The sequence below is a fragment of the Biomphalaria glabrata genome, chromosome 1, assembly GCF_947242115.1.
Source record: "Biomphalaria glabrata chromosome 1, xgBioGlab47.1, whole genome shotgun sequence".
NCBI classification, from domain to species: domain Eukaryota; kingdom Metazoa; phylum Mollusca; class Gastropoda; family Planorbidae; genus Biomphalaria; species Biomphalaria glabrata.
The window spans coordinates 3,405,060-3,427,024 of NC_074711.1; the positions used below are offsets into that span (position 1 = coordinate 3,405,060).

At 35.0% G+C, this 21,965-nt stretch overlaps 1 protein-coding gene across 1 annotated transcript; it reads left to right on the plus strand.

Moving 5' to 3' along the window:
- The first annotated feature begins 9,348 nt into the window (after positions 1-9,348).
- Positions 9,349-21,490, plus strand: LOC106079540 (serine/threonine-protein kinase OSR1-like). Its single transcript, XM_056008877.1, has 18 exons — positions 9,349-9,459; positions 10,213-10,428; positions 12,150-12,262; positions 12,428-12,533; positions 12,674-12,815; positions 13,269-13,324; positions 13,497-13,606; positions 13,719-13,820; positions 14,261-14,394; positions 15,108-15,156; positions 15,376-15,435; positions 15,604-15,726; positions 16,031-16,060; positions 16,771-16,961; positions 17,217-17,269; positions 18,135-18,203; positions 18,613-18,674; positions 18,786-21,490. Exons 2-18 carry the CDS (start codon positions 10,353-10,355, stop codon positions 18,864-18,866), a joined length of 1,557 nt encoding a protein of 518 aa, XP_055864852.1. The 5' UTR covers positions 9,349-9,459; positions 10,213-10,352; the 3' UTR covers positions 18,867-21,490.
- Positions 21,491-21,965: the final 475 nt, after the last annotated feature.

Here is a 21,965-nt window from a genome sequence, read left to right on the forward strand (position 1 = left end):
AAGCAAGTTAATCAATAACTAAAATTGGGAATATTTAGACCTAAATAGATGGACATTTGTCAAAACGACTTTCACACAGATAAACTCATATCAAACATATTTACACTTACATATCATCATCTATCCAAGGCAAAAGACAGAGAGGAATGGAGAAAGACGGTTGACAAATCTTGTGTGGTGCCCCAACAGACTAAGGGATAGAGGTGAACGTGATCTTCATCTAAAATAATCTCCGAAGAAAGCGAGACAACTCTCCATGTATTCGTTAAATTAAAACAATTATTTCTCTTTGCAAGTAAAAAAAAAAAAAGCAAACAAAAAAAAAAAACTAGAAGGTTCAGGCAAGCATGTATCTTATTAAATTACAGACGTTTCTTTAAGATAAAATAAATACGTCCTATAATAATTGTAGGACGTAATCATCTTTTTTTTTTGAAGTAACGTCTGTGTCATATAAGATAAGATAAGATATTCGTATCTAGTTATTCCAGACCTAAACTCTGCGAAGTCCTTGGTTTTCCTGGCTGATACATGCAACACTCTTCATGTTATGATGGCACTAGCGAAGAAGGACTCAGGAGCACTTGTAGTAGTCTAGTTGCTTAGCGGGCAGAACTGCCCTGTTGGTGAGGTAAGGCCCATATTTAATGTGGGCGAGGTATATTTTGCCAGACTCTTGTGGCACAGAATGGTGGATATCAAATAATGAAATGGAGGATTGTGGCTGAGTGGCAAAGCGCTTGGCGTCCAAACCGAGAGATTCCGGGTTCAAATCTCGGCGAGATCTGGGATTTGGAATTTCAGTATTTTTAAGACTTCCCTGACGCTAACGGGTATCTGACACTAGCTGGTCGTTGTGATGGCCACAAGACACCCTCGTTAGGTCTCGTTAACCGTCGACCAACAAAACAGATGAGTTTTACATCATGTGTCCTATAGGTCACATTTTTTTAGAAATAATATGTGGAATGCGTTCTCGACTTAATGGTTCCGGCCCTCGTTCGTACCCTGCCGCCGCCATGCCCCCATTGTCCTGAGGGGATTTTGGGCTAGGATGTATTAGTCTTCAATTCTGATGGAGCATTCGAAACATGTAAACAATAAAATATTTTAAAATCCTATTAAAAAAAAAAAAAAACTTATCTAAAGGGGAAGAACTCCCCCTTAAAACTATTTCAATGATTACAAGTTATCTCCCTTAGCCGATATCAAACAAAACAATGAACTACGAATAATTAATTGGCTGCAATTGGGTATTTTTGTTCGATTTGATTCATGTTTTGTTAGATACAATAAATAATTGTTGAAAGTATCAACTTGATCGGAGAATGCGTGAGGGAGAAATAGAATTAACTATTATTTTAGCCATATCTGTGAATACTGAAGGATTAATTACCAGTAATTAATGGACTAATTTGTTACTTTTTCTTTCATTGTGATTCATATCTTGTCTATACCAATGAATGACTGTGCACAGCTTCAACTTGATCCGAGAATGGTTGTGGTGTACACACTTTTTACCAGACAGACAGACAGAGTGAGTTGATATAAGCTTTGTTGCAAATCCAATGCTACAAACTGTAATAAAATGTCATTTGGGTAAATAAGAAAGAAACGAAATTATGTTGGCCTGTGGGATCTTGAATAATAGTGTCGTAGTTTATCTTAGAAGCTATAGTCTATCTGCTTGCACAGATAACCTACCCAAAAGAAAGGCGCGTGCCGAAGACAGGCGCAAACAATGAACACATAACAGACATACGCTTAGTCTGCATTAGATGTGGAAAATAATAATAATAAGGCTTGTCTTCGAGTCCGAAGATTAATAAGGAAATGCAGTATTTCCCGTGGCTACGCAGCCCCAGTTGCGACCTACATATTTTGACGTATCCGACGCAGGCATAACCATTGTGGCAAATATGCAGGTCACAGCTGGGTTTGCGTAGTCGTGTGAAATACTGCACTAATCGTTAACAATCGGAATCGACGACATCGCTTCGAGAGGCTAAGTGCGCTTGAACTTAGCTAGGCTTGGCTACCTATGATGGGGGCTCGACACCCGACTCGGGCAGAGTTATGTTTACTGAGCGCCTAAAGGCAACACGGAAAAAAAACTGCTAGATACCCCCCCCACACACACACACACACTGGTCCACAAATGAGATTGGACCAAAGCGCTCTGAGCATGCTATAAGCATGAAAGTAGCGCTATATAAAAGCCATAATTTATTTATTTATTTAAAAAAAAACTCTAATACTCAGATGACAATTATCTTTAACAACCTTCCGAATTCAGATAGAATACATTAAGACAATGTTAAACTGTTAATTGGTCGGGGGGTGGAAGTTACAGGAGCTCTGTAATCTGCTAATACATCACTCCGCTTTAGTAATAGAGCCTAATGAGTTAAAATCGTGCTTTTATGCAGGAGCCACTGTGACATTGTCATATGAATGACTGCATCGTTTAGCGTTAACGTATGAAATGATACGTTTTCTTTTGTTACCCACCTGCCTACTTAAGTCAAGTCATTGTTTACCTGTCATCGCATCAAGACAGTTTCAGACGGGGGGAGGGGGTATTGTAGCTGAAGGTGTCTTATTATATATCCTTGTCTTATGTCGCTCCTTCTCTCTCTCTCTCTCTCTCTCTCTCTCTCTCTCTCTCTCCACTTTCCCACAACACACACTTTGTTTTCCCTTTCGCTATAAGCATATAATGTTAAGCAATAGCATGTATTTTATGTGACCTAGTGACCTTTTTTTTATTTCTCGGCTTTTTTTTATGCTTACATCACGTGACGCTTAGCATGTACATGACAATAATAATGAATAAGTAATAGCGAACAAATACGTTTTTTCTAGAAATATAAAAGTAAGTGGGAGCCTAAGTGGGAGAAACTGTGCTAGGCGAGTGAGGGCTTTTGGGCTTACAATACAGGTTACAGCAGAGCGTAGGTAAGCCCATCTCTCCTCTCTCTCTTTCTCCCTTTCATGGTATTAAGTAGGCTACATTAACACAGTCTTAACTTGTATTTATGTATCTATAGATCTCACAGGCCAACATAATTTGAACATATAAAATGAGATAATATGGCTGTACCTATTAGTTCTTGTATATCTCTTATAAATGTGTCTTTATGTTATATTCATAGTTCCCCTTTCAGACATTGCGATATGTAGGGCAGATGATGTAAAGGTCATCTGTTTCTGTGGCACACAGCTAAGGAAGGTGTGGTGTGGCCAGCACAACGACCAACCGCCTTTACTTTTCCCCAACTAATGTCAGGTTCCCATTAGAGCTGGGTGGACTCAGGGGCGCCCAAGGATCCCGAAGTTAAAAATCCCAGTCTTCGAACCGAGACCCCCGGTTCGAAAGTCACGCACTTTAGCACCCAGCCATCGCGCCTCCGTAATAACATTTAAAATTTCAATTTTTAAAAGATCACCATTTTTAAGTTATTAAGCCCCCTAAATTTCATTCTGATATTATTTCTGAAACTATTGAAACCTGCCTTTTTATCTGCCTGGGTAGATCACTTTGGGGGCCGATTTTGAGCTTGTTTCCACACAAACTGTCTTTGTAACCTTGTTGTTTTTTTTTTTTTGTGTCATCGCGGGAAGTTGGTGCTATTTCATGACAGTGTGATCAAGTATGTTACATAGACAATATATTATTATAATAGCTAATTCTACCGCAATGGATTCCTGCGCTTTGGAATGTCGTTCGATGGTCACGGTGGTCGGGTTCGAACCCTGCCCGCAGTCATCTTCAAATCTGGAGAAACATCCGAAACATCTAAAACAAACAAACATCGAAATAAATCAAATAACTACGTATTTCAAACGATATTTTACAAAGAGAATTAGATGAATTACAGAAATGGGAATCAAATTGGAGCATGTCTTTCCACCCAGAAAAATGTCAGTTGTTAAGAGTAACAAAAAAACTAAAACAAATTAATTCCACTTATCTTATTCATGGCAAACCAGTAACACAGACTAAAAACGCAAAATACCTAGGTGTTATAATAAATGAAAAACTGTCATGGAATCCACATATTGAACATTAAGAAACTAGAACAGACACAAAATAGAGCAGTGCGATTCATAACAAACGAATATTCACATTTGACTAGAGTAACACCTTTAGTAAAATCACTAAATTTAGAAAGCCTCCAGGACAGAAGGCTCAAAAGTAAAGTAGCAATCATACATAAAACACTGAACCATAATCTTCAAATACAAAAACAAAATTTAATAAAATACTCTGAAAGACACAAAGATAAAGGCACATTCCTCGTCCCATATGCTAGGACAAATTTGTACAAATACTCCTTCTTCCCTAGTGCTATTAGAGCATGGAATGGGTTGCCTGAGCTAGCCAGGAAAACCAGTGACTTGGCAGAATTTAAGTCATTGGTTAATATGCATGACTAAATGCATGACGCGTAGGACGTAATCATCTTCTTTTTTGAAGTAACGTCTGTATTATATAAGATAAGATAAGATATTATGAATGCCTTCTTAGAACTTCTAAATCCACACACACACACACAAATAATGGCCACTGGCATCCAAGCGACATTCTCTCGGATGTCAACTTTCCATACACCATAGTTCAATGAAGGCGTTCTAAATGTATTAAGTGTGCATAGAATGGTGCAAATTATTCAATGTGAAATACGTAGCCTACATAACGTCATAAACTCGATCGACATTTACAACAACTTCCAAAATCTATAAAACCATGACGTTGCTAAATTCCCCACGTCTAACACTACATCAGGGTCTGTTAGACATCGAATGTGTCTGGAGTAGGCCTACTGTAGAGTAGCGTTAAATTTCCCACGTCTAACACTACATCAGGGTCTGTTAGACATCGAATGTGTCTGGAGTAGGCCTACTGTAGAGTAGCGTTAAATTCCCACATCTAACACTACATCAGGGTCTGTTAGACATCGAATGTGTCTGGAGTAGGCCTACTGTAGGGTAGCGTTAAATTCCCCACATCTAACACTACATCAGGGTCTGTTAGACATCGAATGTGTCTGGAGTAGGCCTACTGTAGAGTAGCGTTAAATTCCCCACATCTAACACTACATCAGGGTCTGTTAGACATCGAATGTGTCTGGAGTAGGCCTACTGTAGGGTAGCGTTAAATTCCCCACATCTAACACTACATCAGGGTCTGTTAGACATCGAATGTGTCTGGAGTAGGCCTACTGTAGAGTAGCGTTAAATTCCCCACATCTAACACTACATCAGGGTCTGTTAGACATCGAATGTGTCTGGAGTAGGCCTACTGTAGGGTAGCGTTAAATTCCCCACATCTAACACTACATCAGGGTCTGTTAGACATCGAATGTGTCTGGAGTAGGCCTACTGTAGAGTAGCGTTAAATTCCCCACATCTAACACTACATCGAAGTCTGTTAGACGACGAATGTGCCTGGGGTAGGCCAACTGTACGGTAGCGTTAAATTTCCCACATCTAACACTACATCGAAGTCTGTTAGACGACGAATGTGTCTGGAGTAGGCCTACTGTACGGTAGCGTTACATGGGCTACAGACGCGAAACACGAGCGTGAATTAAATTCATCCAACGTGAGCTGTCTCCGCCTTTACTTGAAGGTTACATGGCAAGACAGTGACCAACACCGAGATACTGGCTGCTCCTACGCGTCTCCTCAATATGCTTACCATCTTGAGACAACGCCCACTGCGAACGAAACTCATGAGTTATCTTTTATGAGCTACTTTTATATAGGAGTGACAGACCCAACCGCCGTTATGTGGATCTTATTAAAAGATATCTAGATCTAGAAGTGGTGGATGATTGTTGAGAATACTTACAGCCCCAGACCGCACTTATATTATAAAATACAGACGTTACTTCAAAAATAAAGATATGTGATATGTGGAAGGGAGTGGTGATAAAGAGACACGCAATACACAGATAGCATTGATCTCATCCAAATAACAAAAACAAGCCCAGCGAAAATGCTGATTCCTCTAGCACCCAGGCAGGCGCTACGTTTACCTGTGATGTAAGTCGCCTAAAATGCTTCACCGGAACAGAATTGTATCGCTGCAAGAAGAAGTGCCCCTCGAGATTTACAATCAACAGCAACGTCAGTGTTAGTGAGAAAGCGTCCATTTGTTTCAAAGTTTCAGCTAAATGGCCACCATTCAGAGAAAAGACACGCTGATGGATGAACCACAAAAGTTTGACCATTAATTAGGACCACAAATTAAGCTTTCAAATTCGTTTTTCTTAATTAGAAAAAAATAATAATTGTAAAATGCGCTAATTGCCGACACAGTTTACTTATTTATTTCAAAAGCATAATGGCTGGCCCAGAGCAACAAAGATAATTCACTGGGAAAAAAAACAAACAAAAAAAGCAGGCGCCCCAAAGACAGACCACGAGTAGGCCTAACGGTAGCTTGATCACGTAGAGACAGATCTACAACAGCTAAAAGTCCTGGCATGGAGACGTAAAGCTCATGATAGATCAGAATGGAGAGATGTGCTAAAGCAGGGCAGGTCCCACCCCCCTTTCATGGACTGTAACGCCACTGTGATGGATGGATAAAGGCTGGTGGGTAGTGTGAGTTGTAGACGTAACTATAATCTTTACGCGTTGGGATGTCTGCCTCTGTCTGGTCGTCATGGGCGTAGCCAGGGGGGGGGGGGTCCCCCCCCCCCGAAATGAAAATTCCCCCCCCCCCCGCAGGAATTAAGTGACTGATTTTTGCTTTCATTTTGTTTATTTTAGGTGAGATTTTAATACTAAATCATCACTTACCACAGCGCAGCCGATGCAGTTTTGAGTTAAAAACCCTCTACCAGGGGGCTTTGAGTTTAAAACCCCCTGCAGGGGGTTGTGTATTTTAAACCCCCTACCAGAGGTTTTTGCAGTTAAATCCCCCTCTTCTATAAAACAAAACAAAAAAAATGCAAACAACAATCCCCAAATTCCAACAGCACAGTTGAGGAAGATTTTGATTTTAAAACCCCCTCCAAAATTTACGATAAACCCCATCTTCAATATCAAAAAAAGAAAATTACACACTCAAAATTCTATGAGTGTAGCCAGTTGGGGTTTGAAGCTAAAAAGTACCTCTTCAATATAAAAGAAAAAGCAAATTACACACTATAAAATCTATGAGCGTAGCCAAAGGGGTTTTTAGTTTAAATCCCCCTCCTCCAGATGGCTTTTTCTTTAAAGTTTAAAACCCCTCCAGATGGATTTGAGTTTAAAATTCCCCTACAGAGCGTTTAGAGTTGAAAACCTCTCTCTTCAATATTATTTTAAAGCAAACTACAGTCACCACATTCTATGATCGTAAATAAATGGGGTTTTGAATAAAAAAAAAAAAAAAAACTCCAGAGATTTCTTAGTTTAAAACCCCTCAACAGATGATTTGACGAAAAAAACTTTCCTTTTCGATATAAAATCTAAAGCGAAATACAGGCATGTAATTCCAAGAGCGTAGTCAAGAACGGTTACAAATTTCTACCAGTGGCTTGGGCTCCATTAATAAAGTGTGAATAGTCTTCTGCCGAAATTGAAAATCATTAAATGTGTCTCAACAAAGATGGCTAAGACAGATTTTAGGAGTCAGTCATAGAGATCGGGTCTAAATCAAAGAAATCATATGCCGAACTGGGAGTCGAATCCTTAGTAAGGTTGTGACAGAGCGTCGCATGAGGTTTTGCGGGACATGTTCTCACACAAAATGAATTACGCAAAATAAGAGTTGCGGAAACAGCTTGCCGGAAAATGCGCCGAACGGCGCGAGAGGGTCTAAGTCAGTAAGAATAGCACATTAGGTTTTTGAAATAAAACTTTTTAATAGCAAGATAATGCACTGTAGATACCTCAGAATATGCATTTTGTTGGCTTTCAATACCAGAAATAGTGCTCGGCGGCGGGGCTTCGCCCCGCGCTGAGGGAGCGCTGCGAACTCCCCCAGACCCCCTTGCAAGCAAGGGTGGGGAGTCTACAATAAACAATAAACGTCTTCCGAAAGGGTCAGAATGTAATAAAGATTAATTATGTACACACACACACATATATATATATATATATATATATATATAATTTTTTTCCGAGGGGGGTGGGGTAAAACCCTCCCCGAAAAAAAATCCTGGCTACGCCCATGCTGGTCGTATATGGTATGTTCTTCCAACTGTCATCATGAATGTCACAAGTGCGAACCCTAGACGTTTTGGGTTAGAACGTAATAATCTTCATTTCTGAATCAGCCAGGAAAACCAATGACATTTCTTATTCCATACGCTAGAACAAATTCATACAAATGCTCCTTCTTCCCTAGTGCCACTAGAGAATGGAAAGGGATGCCTGAATCAACCAGGAAAACCAACGACATTTCTTATTCCATATGCTAGAACAAATTCGTACAAGTGCTCCTTCTTCCCTAGTGCCACTAGAGAATGGAAAGGGATGCCTGAATCAACCAGGAAAACCAACATTTCTTATTCCATATGCTAGAACAAATTCGTACAAGTGCTCCTTCTTCCCTAGTGCCATTAGAGAATGGAATGGGTTGCCTGAATCAGCCAGGAAAACCAACGACTTAGCAGAGTTTAAGTCATTGATTAGCATGTATAACTAGATTGACACATGAAATGGGCAATAGGTAAGACGTAATTATCTTCTTTTTTTAAAGTAACGTCTGTAATATATAAGATAAGATAAGAACGCCCAAAAAAATAATTGTCGACACAATGGTAGGAAGTTCAAAGGTCAGCAACAGGTACGGGCATTGAAAAAAAAAAACTTTCTTGAATGATTCGGTAGGAACGACGTAACTATGGTAACCACTGCTACGTCTGCTATCCTTTCCAGTAGCGTTACAGCCCACTGATGATGATGGAGGGCTCTGGCCTGCTTCATCCCTCCATTCAGATGTATCCTGGGTCTTTCGTCTCCACGCCCTAACTCAAGTAGTTGTAGATCTGCAGACCTTTTGGTTTTTCCCTTTACGTCTGCTACAATGTCTTTATTTTCTACTGCATCTTTATCATTCACTCATACGGATATCGCCTAGGTGGGCATCAATTATTATTGATCGTGATAGGTGGTTATAAGATTTTTATAGTATAATATTTTGGTGCGGGCTTGCAGCATAAATAACATATGTAGGAAAGGATCGGGGTTTTTAACTGAATGGATAAGCCAGCGTTCCAGGAAGGGGGTGTTAGGTATGAGCTAGCTGAAGTTTTTTTTTGTTTTTTTAAATAGGCCTACATTAAAAAAAATTGTTTCGTTTAGCAGGTTAAGTAAAACTTTTTTTTTCTCATAAAAAATACCTACGTTTTACATCTTAACAGTAACAAGATTTACAGACGTTAATTTATTTAAAAAATATAGAGTCTGGACTAGATCTATATGTAGATCTATATATTATGTCTAGAGACTAGACCCGTACGTAAGTCCTACGCGTAGCCTATATTCATCATGTTAACATACATTTTAAATCTTCTAAGTCATTGGTTTTCCTGGCTGATTCAGACAATCCGTTTCCCTCTTTTGGAGAATACTACACATATATATTCTAGATCTATATTCGAGTTGTTAAAATAATGGAATAAAATACTAAACAGATATAGATCTACATATATGATACTCATGGCTGTCAAAAACTAACCCCCCCCCCCCTATTATTTCCGAAGTTGTGACGTCTCTGGTGACCTTTTATGCCAGGAAAGAGACTTTATAAGCTTTTAAAATATAGAATCTGTCTACAACTAATTAACTCGATGTGCAGCCTTATTTCAGCCTATAACAAGATCTAATAAATTTGTCTATTTTAAAAAGATGTAGACTCCAGAACTAGATTATATTTATATTTCTGCCATGTTACATTTCTTTATATAAAAATAGAAGTAAAAGAACAATAAATAGATCTAGATCCAGGGTAGATCTAAAGCTAGATCTGTAGCTTTATAAATAAGACAAGACTTATGTACAGGTTGGCGTGTTTGTTTTCTACAAGTGTAATTGAGCTACGAATGTTTTGTTTTAAACTTCAAATTTACTAATTAGAAGTTTATAAATAAAAAAAAAGATGGACAAGAATTTGAAATTAATGTAGATCTAGATATTTGCGAAATCTAAAACAAGCAGTAATGTGTGCCCAGTTTTCACGAATGCGTCTATTTATCTTTATTTGTCCAGGTTTTCCTGGCCAATCACAAAACAGTGGTATCTAAATCTCCCTACTTTTAGACCTATCTAGAGACCATATCATAAGGCATATGAGAATCTAGATCTATGTCGTATATTCTGGGAAGCTTCTGATAAAATTGTGGTGAATTATGGCAGCAGCATCTAATGAAGTACCAGTGGGGTGGCCTAATCATAAGGATGATTATGAACTATTGGGAGTAATAGGTATGTTAATATTGTTAACTATGTGAGTATGTCGTCTATGTAATGTTTTTGTTACAAATGTAGATCTAGTATGTTACGTTACAGTTACAGTACTGACAGTAGTTTTTACAGTATCAAAAACTATCATAGTGATAGTATCATGAAATCATGATGATTATGACTTATGAGTATGTAAACTATACTACTAGAATCTAGTAGTAGTAGTGACTTAAGTATGTAGAATGTAGTCATAGACATATCTGTAGTCATAGACATCTATATTATATTTATATATAATCAATTATATATGGTCGGGATGGCAGCCTGGTCGTGAGGTTTGCACGCTGGACTGTCGTTCAGATTTATCGATGGTCGAGGGTTCAAATCCTGCCCGCTCCCATCCCCCGTCGTCCTGCGGGAGGTTTGGACTAGGAAGTAAACTATCTATAACTCTGAAGGAACATCCGAAACATGTAAAACATTTAACATTTTTATATGATATAGGTAGTAGTATTAGATCTAGAATCTAGATTGATTCTAGATCTAACATCTATAATACTATATATTGAATTATATTGGCTTTTACTATTTAAATATTAGATATGATCAGTATTAGTAAAATTACTAAATAGTATTAAATTATTAATAGTATTATTTTATACATTTTAGTATTAATTATAGTAAAGTATATAATATATACTGTACATTGTAACATTAGTAGACTTTTTATGTTGTATATTTACTAAGTATGTTATCTCGGTCTAATATAAATATCATGTAAATCTACATACTACATGTAATAGTAATACTCCAGTAATCAGTAATTAATGTAGTTCTAGATTATTGTCTTGATGACTTGAGAAGTTGATCTAATTCTAAATCTAACCTAGCCTATTATTCTATATATATATACTCCTATACTATAGTTATAGTACTATGTTTGTTAAATTGTTTGGTTACTAGATTTAAATTTAACTACTAGTAGTACAGTAGTAAGTAGAGATACTCAGATAAGTAGAGTCTAGAATAAAACATAATCATAGATTATTGATACTTTGATTTTGATAGATCTATAAATAAAGTATAATACTAACAGTATAGCAGTATACTATAGCAAGTCTAGATCTATGTTTAAAAAAAATCCCAACAACTAATACTACTGTAGTACTGTATAGTATTATTAATTATGGTAATAGTAGTAATCTAACAATCAAGTAATTCTTTAAAAAAACTACTTGAGTAGATTTCAGTAGATCTGCTAGAGTAGTTGATATAGATATAGATTATAGATATAGCTACTACCTAGATCTATATAGAAGACTATACTTACTATTCTCATTACAGTATGATTGGTAATTATACTCAGTGCTTTTTTTTTTTTGTGATGGTATGCACCGTTCAATGTGATGGAAATATTATTAATTAATTAGTAGTTAAAAGTTAGGCAATCTATCACTGAGTACTGGCACCAATTTTTTTAAATAAAAAAAAGCACTGATTATACTTGTCACTTTTACATTAGAACTATGTGGACTCAGGTCTTCATTAAAAAAAACAACAACAACTTGTTTGATAACTCAATCTAGATATCTTTTAGTAACTTGACTCTTACTTTAGAAGCCAAGCACTTACCATGGGTGGCATGTTGCTTATAATTTAGTTTTCATAGTATCCATTGCAAATATAAAAATTGTGATGAAAAAATGCATTTATATGTTTTTTTTTTTGTGAATTTTCTATAGGTGCTGGTGCTACAGCAGTTGTCCAGGCTGCCTTGTGTAAACCTCGAAATGAAAAATGTGCCATTAAACGCATTAATTTAGAGAAATGTAATACAACTGTTGAAGAGTTGTTGGTTAGTTCTAATATATAATTAAAATGTAGACCTATTTGTTAGTAAAATTAATAGATCTAATTGATATTTGTTTAGGGTGTTATAAATGTTTATAAAAAAAAAAGGCATTAACTTATTTAAAAAAATAGTGAACTTGTAATTGTACTTAAACATCTTTGTTCTCAGAAAGAAATTAGAGCAATGAGCCAATGTAAGCATGAAAATGTTGTCTGCTACTATACTTCCTTTGTTGTGAAAGAGGAATTGTGGGTAGTTATGAAATTATGTGGAGGTATGTATTTATCACTAATGGCAAAAAAAAAATTAAATAATTTATCACTTAATACATTTTGAAAGTAATTTTAGCACTCATATTGCTTATTGTGAAAATATCTAATGTTTCATTCAATTCTCTGTTTTCACTCTTGACAGGATCAATGCTGGACATTATTAAGTCAAGGCTACGGTCAGGGTATGGAAAAAATGGTGTGCTGGATGAATCTTGCATAGCTACTGTGTTGAAAGAAGTCTTAAAAGGTTTAGAGTACTTTCACGCAAATGGTCAAATTCATAGGTACAACAAAATGCTATAATTATAACATTCAAATTAGTTCTTGAACAAGTTTATCTCTTTTTGAATAAGTTTAACTAAAGATTGTTAGGCCTCCCAAAAATATATGAAAGTAATTTTTCAAGTTGATAGCTGAGTGGTAAAGTGCTTGGCTTTCAAACCGAGGTGTCATAGGTTTGAATCTTTTAAGTTAAAACTGGGATTTGAATTTCTGAATTTTTAGCCAACCCAACTTAAATGGGTACCTGACATTGGTTGGGTAAAGTTAAGGCAGTTGGTCATTGTGTTGGCCATACAGCACCTTTATTAACTGTTGGCTGTAGAAATAGATTACCTTTACATCATCTGCCCTATAGATCCCAAAGTCTTTACTTTATTTTACTTTTTAAAAAAGTTATAATTTGTTGGTACCAAAATTTCTGGTTTTTCTTTTTACTCTAACCTTTTACTTGACAGAGATATCAAAGCTGGTAATATCCTGATTGGGGATGATGGCTCTGTCTTTGTGGCCGGTGAGACTTTGTTTACATTGATTCACTTATAAACTTGTTTATTTGTTTACAAACACGATTTAGTCATTATATTAATGAAACCTTTCTAATATCCTACAGTTGGGTTGTTAAATACTATTACATGTTTTAATTGGTACAAGTAACTAAAGATAGGATCTTATATTTTGTTTAGATTTTGGTGTGAGTGCTTGGCTTGCCACTGGCAAAGATTTGACTAGAGATTCTGTAAGACATACCTTTGTTGGCACACCTTGTTGGATGGCTCCAGAGGTCATGGAACAGGTTTGGAGTTTAATAGTTAGCTGAATATAAACTAGTATTTTCTCAGTTTTTTTGCTTCAGTCAATTCATTCTGTCAATGTTTTACTTAAAAGTCTGTTTTGCATTGTCTTAGGTCACAGGGTATGATTTCAAAGCAGATATATGGAGCTTTGGTATTACTGCTATAGAACTGGCCACAGGGACAGCACCTTATCACAAATATCCTCCTATGAAGGTAAAACTGGATTAATGACTGGTTATATTCTCTGAAAATCAACAAAACAAAGTAGCATACCCGTTTTGAACCGAAAATTTGTGCATTGGCTTTTTGAATCTGCATTGTACATTTTATGGTCATGTATTCCATTCAGAATAATCATGTTTGAATGATGTGTTTAATGTTCACAGTAAAACTCCTTTGAAGTTATGAGTGCTGTCTCTTTAATATGAGCCCTGTTGTGAATGTGATTTTGTTACGAGCTTGTGTCATAATGTTTAAGTTACACCAATTTATTTACTTCCCTGTTGTTAAATCAGTCTGTAAAAAAAACTATGGGAAATCTGTACTTATTCACACTTTAAAAATTGTAATTCTTTAAAAGAAACCTAGATATGCTTTAAACTAAACTCTTTAAAAAGGAAACCTAGATATGCTTTAAATTAAACTCTTCACAGGTTTTAATGTTAACACTCCAAAATGAACCCCCGACACTTGACACAAATGCAGAAGACAAAGATCAATATAAGGGATACAGTAAAATATTCCGAAAGATGATCAGCGATTGTTTGAAAAAAGATCCAGAAAAAAGGTATGCTTGATATTTAATGGTCATTCATCATAAAGGAAATATTAGCTGTCACATTAATAAAAACACTTCATTTTTCTTGAGAAAAAAAAATGTAATAAAATTTGGGCTAACATAGACCTGTGTCACATTGGGTTGAATTAACCCAGTAACTCCTAGGGCATGATTTTTTACTATAATTTTAAAAGGTCTTTTTCCATCTCCTGAAATACCAGTTTCAGAATGGTGGGGAATCTTGAAATCTAAATAACTCTTTTAAATGTGAAAATAACATGGAAGCCAAAACGAGGAAAGCGCAAACAGGGACGTCCTCGTATTACCTGGCGACACACCTTCATGGAGGACCTCAGAACAGTGGACACCAGGTGGGAGGAGGCTTCAGACATTGCCAGTGACAGATCATTATGGAGACAGCTTGCCGCCCAATGCGCCGAACGGCGCGGGAGGACCTAAGTCTAAGTCTAAAGTCTAAGTAAATGTGAAAATCATTGGACCATGTTTTCTAAATGTATTAAACTTAAACATTTTATTTATTATTTTTTAAATGGATAATTTTATTTAAAAAAAAAAAGTTAAAGTGTGTTTAAAAATTGTAGAATTATTTGAGATTAGGATTTCAAGAAACTGGTTTACTCAGCCCTATACACCTATACAGTGAGCTTAATTTGAAATGAAGGGTGAATAGCATTGTAGTTCCAGTTTTCTTTTATTTGCAGGCCAACAGCTAAACAACTGTTGAAGCATGAATTTTTCAAAAAAGCCAAGGTATTATGACTGACTTTAATGCATGATTTAATGTTCATTTATTGAGAGACTAATTTCTCCCATTGACATATCTTATAAAATATAGAAATTACTGAAAGCTTAAACTGTTTAAAAACACTTAGCTTTTACAATGTAATAGCTTCTAGTCTTGTGACTCATTCTTTTACGAGTTAAAAAAAAAATTAAAAATGTTGCATACAATATTTTTTTTAATTTTAGGATAAAGCTTATTTACAGAAAAGTCTGTTGGCTGAAGGTCCTGCCCTTAAAGGTCAAAAGGTACATGAAGAAGCTGCTTATTTTAATACCAGTCTTTACAAATGAAATAAGAAATTGCATTACTTTGTTGTTGTTTTTCTATATGAATGCGTATGAAATGAAAAACTATCTTTATAATCAGGTGATAGGCAATTAGAATTGTAATAATATATGTTTAATTTCTCTCAGGTGAAACGAGTTCCTGGATCTAGTGGTCGCTTGCACAAAACAGAAGATGGTGGCTGGGAATGGTCTGATGATGAAATGGATATGACTTCGGAGGAAGGAAAGGCTGCAATGGCTGAAGGAAGGGTAATGTTTCTTGATGTGTTTTCATGAATGTGGTGCTTCATTAAATTCATTGAAATATCACAGCTTTTACATCATAATGTTTGAATTTTTTTAATGATTAAAGCTTGATTCATGAAGGAAGGGTAACGTTTCTTGATTTGTTTTCATGAACATAGTGCTTCATTAAATTCATTGATATATCACAATTTTTACATTTCATAATGTTTGAATTTTTTTTAATGATTAAATCATGATATTAAAGGGTTGTCAATAGTGCTATTTTATGAATGTATTGTGATGAGAAAATTTTTTTTTTCTTCCACAGTCTCCACGTGTTAAAGTTTCACCTGACCAGGTAGTTTACTTTTTACTTCTTATAAACGAATAAAATTTCAACCTAAGTATGTATTCTATTCTTGCAGACTTCCTGCCAACTGTTTCACGAATGCGTATTAATCTCCAAAATTGCTAGAAGTGGAATCCCCAAGTACACTTATTCTGTTAAGGATTTTTCTAAATTTTTCATGGTTAATTGATGCAGCTTTATGTCTTACTGATGAACTATGAGGGTGTGAAAGACAAAACACAAGACTTGAGTGAGAGTACAGTCCGGTTTGTGTTTGTAACTCACAATTGTGTGACTTGACTCCTAGAGTGATATACTACTTCCATAGTGATATTATTTTGTGCTGCAAATTGAAGAATTTAGAAATTTGATTCTGCAGTGCTGAAAAGTAAAATTATAAAGATTTTGAAATACACGCTTCCTATTTTCTGCACACCAAAAAAGCTAGATACTGGTATTTATTGTTCACAGGATTTGGTAGGAATTTTCAATATAAAATGTTTTACATCCAGTGTTATTATTGTTTATTGTTATTATCCAGTTTTGTACTGTACTAAAATACACTTTTGGTCCAACAGTATTACACATTTGGACTTTCTTAGGCAGGTTAGGAGATGTTAAATGCTGCTGTTATTTGTGTGCTTAATTGGAATAATGATTTGTTTATTTTCCACAAGTTTTTATTATTTACCTATCATGCCATTTTCTAAATTGGCCAGATTCCTGATTTAAACATTCCAATCTCGTCCGACTCTGCTGGGGATGGCAGGGGAGGAGACTCTGAGGAAGAGAGTAATGGAGACTCAAAACCTGATCCTGAAGGGGAGGATGTAGCAGCCAATGGTAAAGTTGAGCTGAAAATTGATGAAAATGCTGAGAAACCACCCAGGAACATGGTTTTGAGATTAAGGTGACTCTCTTATTAAAGTGAAATTTATAATTTAAAACATCTCTTTAGTTTGCAAACTAAGTAGAGTAACTTATAAGGCTAATTTTTGTTTAATTGCTACTGTATTATATACTATAGTCTATAATGCCTAATAATACAGTTCAATAATGTCTTAATCTCTGTGATTGCCAACTTTCCAATCTATTTTTACTATACAGTTTACAAGATATATATATCATTTAATTAATGAATTGACATTTTTTTTTTTTTTTCCAGAAATGATAAGCGAGAGCTTAATGATATTAGATTTGATTTCAAAGTAGGTCAAGGTGAGTATATACATATTAGGCTCTGAATCATTCTGGGCAATTCATCTATTACAAATGAGTTCTGTTCAAAAGGTCTTGTATAAATGTTGAATTTCTTCTTAGAGAAAGAAATGCAAAAGAAAAAGTCATCTGAGCAAATGAAATAATATTTGTGTAGCTGTGTTGTGAGATAAATAATTAGTCAAATCACTCTTTTGTTTAATTAACATGTTTCTGATGTTCCTTCAGATTTGAAGATTATTTCAACCTACCCCATATCCACACAGCCATGCAGCCATCTATTGATAATTTTCCCCCTTTCAGGCCTTAGGATCTTTAGGGCAGAGGATGTAAAGGTCATCTATTTCTGTGGCCCTTGGTTAACAAAGGTGTCATGTGGCCAACCACATTTACTTTTACCCAACTAATGTCAGGTACCCATTAAAGTTGGTTGGACTCAAGGCGCCTTGAAGATCCTGAAAATAAAAATCCCAGTCTTCATTAGGATTTGAACCCAGGTTATCCTTGATCTGTGATATAATTCAATCGCTTGCATAGGCAAGTTAGATGATGCACTTCATTTCTAGCTGTTATTTGTTTAATAGCTTATATTATGAAGTGATGCATTCAGTATAAAGAAGTAATCTTTGAAAGTATAAAGATTATGGAGGTTTCATTCTAACTGTGGAATTTACACTAATTTTTAGTGTTGATCACCTTAAATGTTATATTAGGGTGGGGGTAAAAAATGTGTTTCATTTTCTAACGAAACAATATTTAAGTTAATGCTAGGCTTTGTTTGGACCAGCAACACAGTTAAAGTTTAAATTTTGTGCTATTTTAGTCAAAGATATTTTAAAATAAATTTTTATTTCTGATGTTTCAGACACAGCTGATAGTGTATCTAGAGAACTGGTTGAAGCTGGTCTTGTAGATGGCAGAGACATGATAGTTGGTAAGTGCAACATTAATTTTCTTACTTATGTCTTGAAATAAACTTGTGCTTGGATGTACATATTTTATTTTCGGATCAATGTTTCACAGTTAGTCAGTGTATATTTCAGTTTGTGTAATCCTGTCTTTTAGTGTTTGGCTATCAAATGAGAAGGACTTCATGATAAATATTAATTTGATTTGTCTAAAATATCAAATAAACCGTCTGTGTGTGTGTTTTAAGTAGAAAACAAGACCATCTTTCTAATACAAGAGGCATCTTATAAGACGTTGAAAACCTTTGACTTGTAATATATATATATATATATATATATATTTACCGTGCTGAGTCTGTTCAGTCAAATATCAGTAATCCAAACATAAACACTTAAAAAAAAAAAGTTTAAAATTTCTTCCTTACCCCCCAACAGTGGCTGCTAACCTTCAGAAAATGGTGGACAAGCCAGAACTGACTAGTCTTACATTTGCTTTGGTAAGTATCCAGCTCACTTAGTGTTGTTATTGTTTTAGACAGGGTTCTCTATCCCCATATAGTTTATGTAATCATGATTATCTAGTCATTTATGTGTTGTTTTTTTCACAGAATTCAGGTTGTGGTCCTAATGAAGCACCAGATGACAAGGCTCTAATAGGATTTGCCCAGCTGACAATCAATGACTCCTAGTTCGTTATTGGCCTCCCGTACCAAAGGCACCTACGCTGGTCAGAAGTAAGTAGAAGAAAAAAGAGTGATTCTGGGGGACTAAATGAATCGGAGGATCAGTGAGCTCCATCATCTCTGAACCTGATCACAACCCTCGTGTACCCTAGGAATGTTAGATTTGTTATTGCGATCAAAACAAGGGAAGCAGTTTAAATCCTTTTTTAAAAAAAAAAGTCTTTCTGCGCTTAGCAATTTTAACAAATGTTTCTATTGAATATAATTTTTGACTTTCCATTATGCATTGTAAACAGAATATTGTGAAATCTACAGGTAAAATAACTTGTTTCACTACTTTGGTTTTTAAGATGTATATTTTATGCCTTAGATTTTTTCGTTTATATGTATACAAAATCGTCCACCAATCTCCACCTAAATTATATCCATTGTTGATGTCTTTGTTATTCCTTTAACTGGCTGTCGGTGCTTCCAGGCACTGCCAAAGACATTGTTATTGATATTTCATTTTAAATATGACATTTATTTCTATTGTATTTACATACAAACTATAGTAGTATAAAACTTGACCCTCACATTTTGAGTTCTGCCCCAAATTTTGCCAAAATAAAACATTCTGTGTATACCGGTACATTCAAAAGTCAGATTTTGTTTTTTTTTTATTTCTTCAAAGGTGTGGTTAGCTTTTTCCTACGTTACTTAAGTTATATTTCTGTTAACAATGTAATAACTTATAATCAATTATATTGTGCATTAATTTTGTTTTCTGTTAGTTTTCTTCTAATCTTTTGCAACTTATTTGTAATTAAAAATACATAAAAGTGTATAATGGTCTTGTGTCCTGACGCAAATAGAAAAGTAGCTAAATCAGTTGAAGTACTTTACCATGTGTTCCTATAAAAAAATTTCTTCTAATCCAAACTGGACTTAGTTTTAGACTTGTATAAAATGTCTTGAGATCAACCAGATAAAGTTTAATAACGAGAAACTTTGTTGCTTGTTATTTCTAATTATCTTTTGTTTTTTAATTAGTGAATGTGAATATTTTTTTCCTTGAGAAAGTGACGACGCTTATTTTCAAAAAATATTTTGATTGTTGTATTGAATAACAGTTTCTTTTTATTCAAAGGTTCTTTCTCTAGAAAGCTTTTAAAGAATTTTCTCCCATTAATTATGAAAGATAAATATACCACAATATATGTAGGCTTTTATCTGTATTTGTATATCACTGCTACTCATTATTCAGAGCTAAACAGTTTATATTTGTATAATTATACTTTCTTTTACACGTTAGACATTGTCCATTCTGTCCATAATACTGTGGTCTTGTAAATGTCATCTTTCAAAGCTGATTACCTAAAGCTATCTAATACAGCTGTTCCAAGCTTTTGTCTCATGTCACAACGAACTTGCTAAATCATGATCAATTCATTGACAAATACCTTCCTTTTCTTTCTTTTCATTGGACCCTGTACTGCATATTTTTGTTCTTTGTTTCATTATGAAGCAAACTCCTGGGTACAAACTAACCTAACATTTAGATTCTGAGTATTGCTTCTTTTCTAGAAATATATTATCTTCTATTATATGCACTGGATTTAATGACTATTTCTTAAAATATGTTCACCTTTATTTGAAACCTTTCCTTTTCAAAAATTGTGTCTGCCTCTGAAAGCAATTATTATGGTGTTACTATGATTTGGTAATGTTTTTATGCCACCACGTCACTTTTGGAGGAATTTGGTCTTTTAAAGGTATATGGGGGATCAAGGCTAGTTCTGATAATCAAAATGATATGCTGAAAGGTTGTCAGAGTTCAAGTAGGATGGCTGCCTGGTCATGCGGTTTGCTCGCTGGACTGTCGTTGGGACTTATTGATGGTCCTGGGTTTAATCACTGCCACCCCCATTGTCCTGCAGGAGGTTCAGACCAGGAAGTAAATTATCTACAACTCTGAAGGAACATCCGAAACGTGTCAAACATTTTTTTTTTAAAAGTATTCTTATTGATCTGTACTTCTGGAAGTTATGCAAAGTTTTTTCAGCATCGTTAGTGTAATGTACTTCCTTTTTACCAACAGAAATAAATTTTTTTAAAAGTAAATTTTGCCCTCTACGTTTTTTTCACATTTTCTGCAGCTGACGTAGAGGAATTCAGTTATTTTTGTTTAAAAGTAGGTTAGTATAGCTGTTTAAATGTTGGGTGAACATATGTCAGCAGGGTCTAGCTAATAGCTCAAAGTTGGTCAGTGTAGTTCTTCATTGTCTTGTAGGTGATGTCAACAGGGTCTTGTGTGACATACATTTTGTCTAACCTCTTTGTTTTATCCATGACATTGACATGAGCAAGTTCCAGTTTAAAAAAAAATAAATTATGTTTTCTCTTTTCAAAGTTCTTTAACTCCCCTTTTCTCTTGACGCACTTCTACTGCTATGCGACATTTAATGACCTGATGTATGTTTGTCTAGCACACACACACACACTATGAGCAATACAATGTATTGTGTTTATGTACAGTGTAGCTCTGTATAAGTTTAAAACTTTGAGAATACCTGAAGAATATGTATTCAAATTTCACCAAAATTGTATGATGTTCAGATAGTATCATAATTGGGCTATGGTTCACTTTGTTGTTGTTTTTTTCAAAGTTAAAATTTATTATTTTTATTAAAAAAAAAAAGGTTAGATTTAAATAATGATTTAATGAAAAAGATTTTATAGAATATAAATCAGTATTCTTAGACATATTTTTCGTGTAACAAATTTGTTGTTACAGAATTTTGTTTTGGCTTCAGTATTTTGACCATGTCAGTACTGTCAATTATTGTGCATATTATATTATAGGACTGAACCATTCAAACTCCTCTAATCCAACTGATTTGATTTCAAATCACACTTAGCTGTTTATTCTAAAATACTTGCTTGCTTTCACATTATGACCTTTTTTTTTTTTTTTTGTTGTTGTTGTTGATAGTGATATTGTCATTTTTTTAAATTTAGAGCTTTTGGTTTCTCTACCAACAATTGTAGAATGTAAGTTTGGGTTTGTTACAATTGCCTGTTGTGTTGCTTTTTTTTTTTTTTACTTTACAGTCAACTTTGAAT

Excerpts from the sequence above, each read along its gene's own strand:
- LOC106079540 (XM_056008877.1), top strand. The coding sequence starts at position 10,353 with ATGGCAGCAGCATCTAATGAAGTACCAGTGGGGTGGCCTAATCATAAG. Across the intron at positions 15,157-15,375 it reads AATTTTTCAAAAAAGCCAAG|GATAAAGCTTATTTACAGAA; the intron begins GTATTATGACTG and ends TTTTAATTTTAG. Across the intron at positions 16,962-17,216 it reads AACATGGTTTTGAGATTAAG|AAATGATAAGCGAGAGCTTA; the intron begins GTGACTCTCTTA and ends TTTTTTTTCCAG.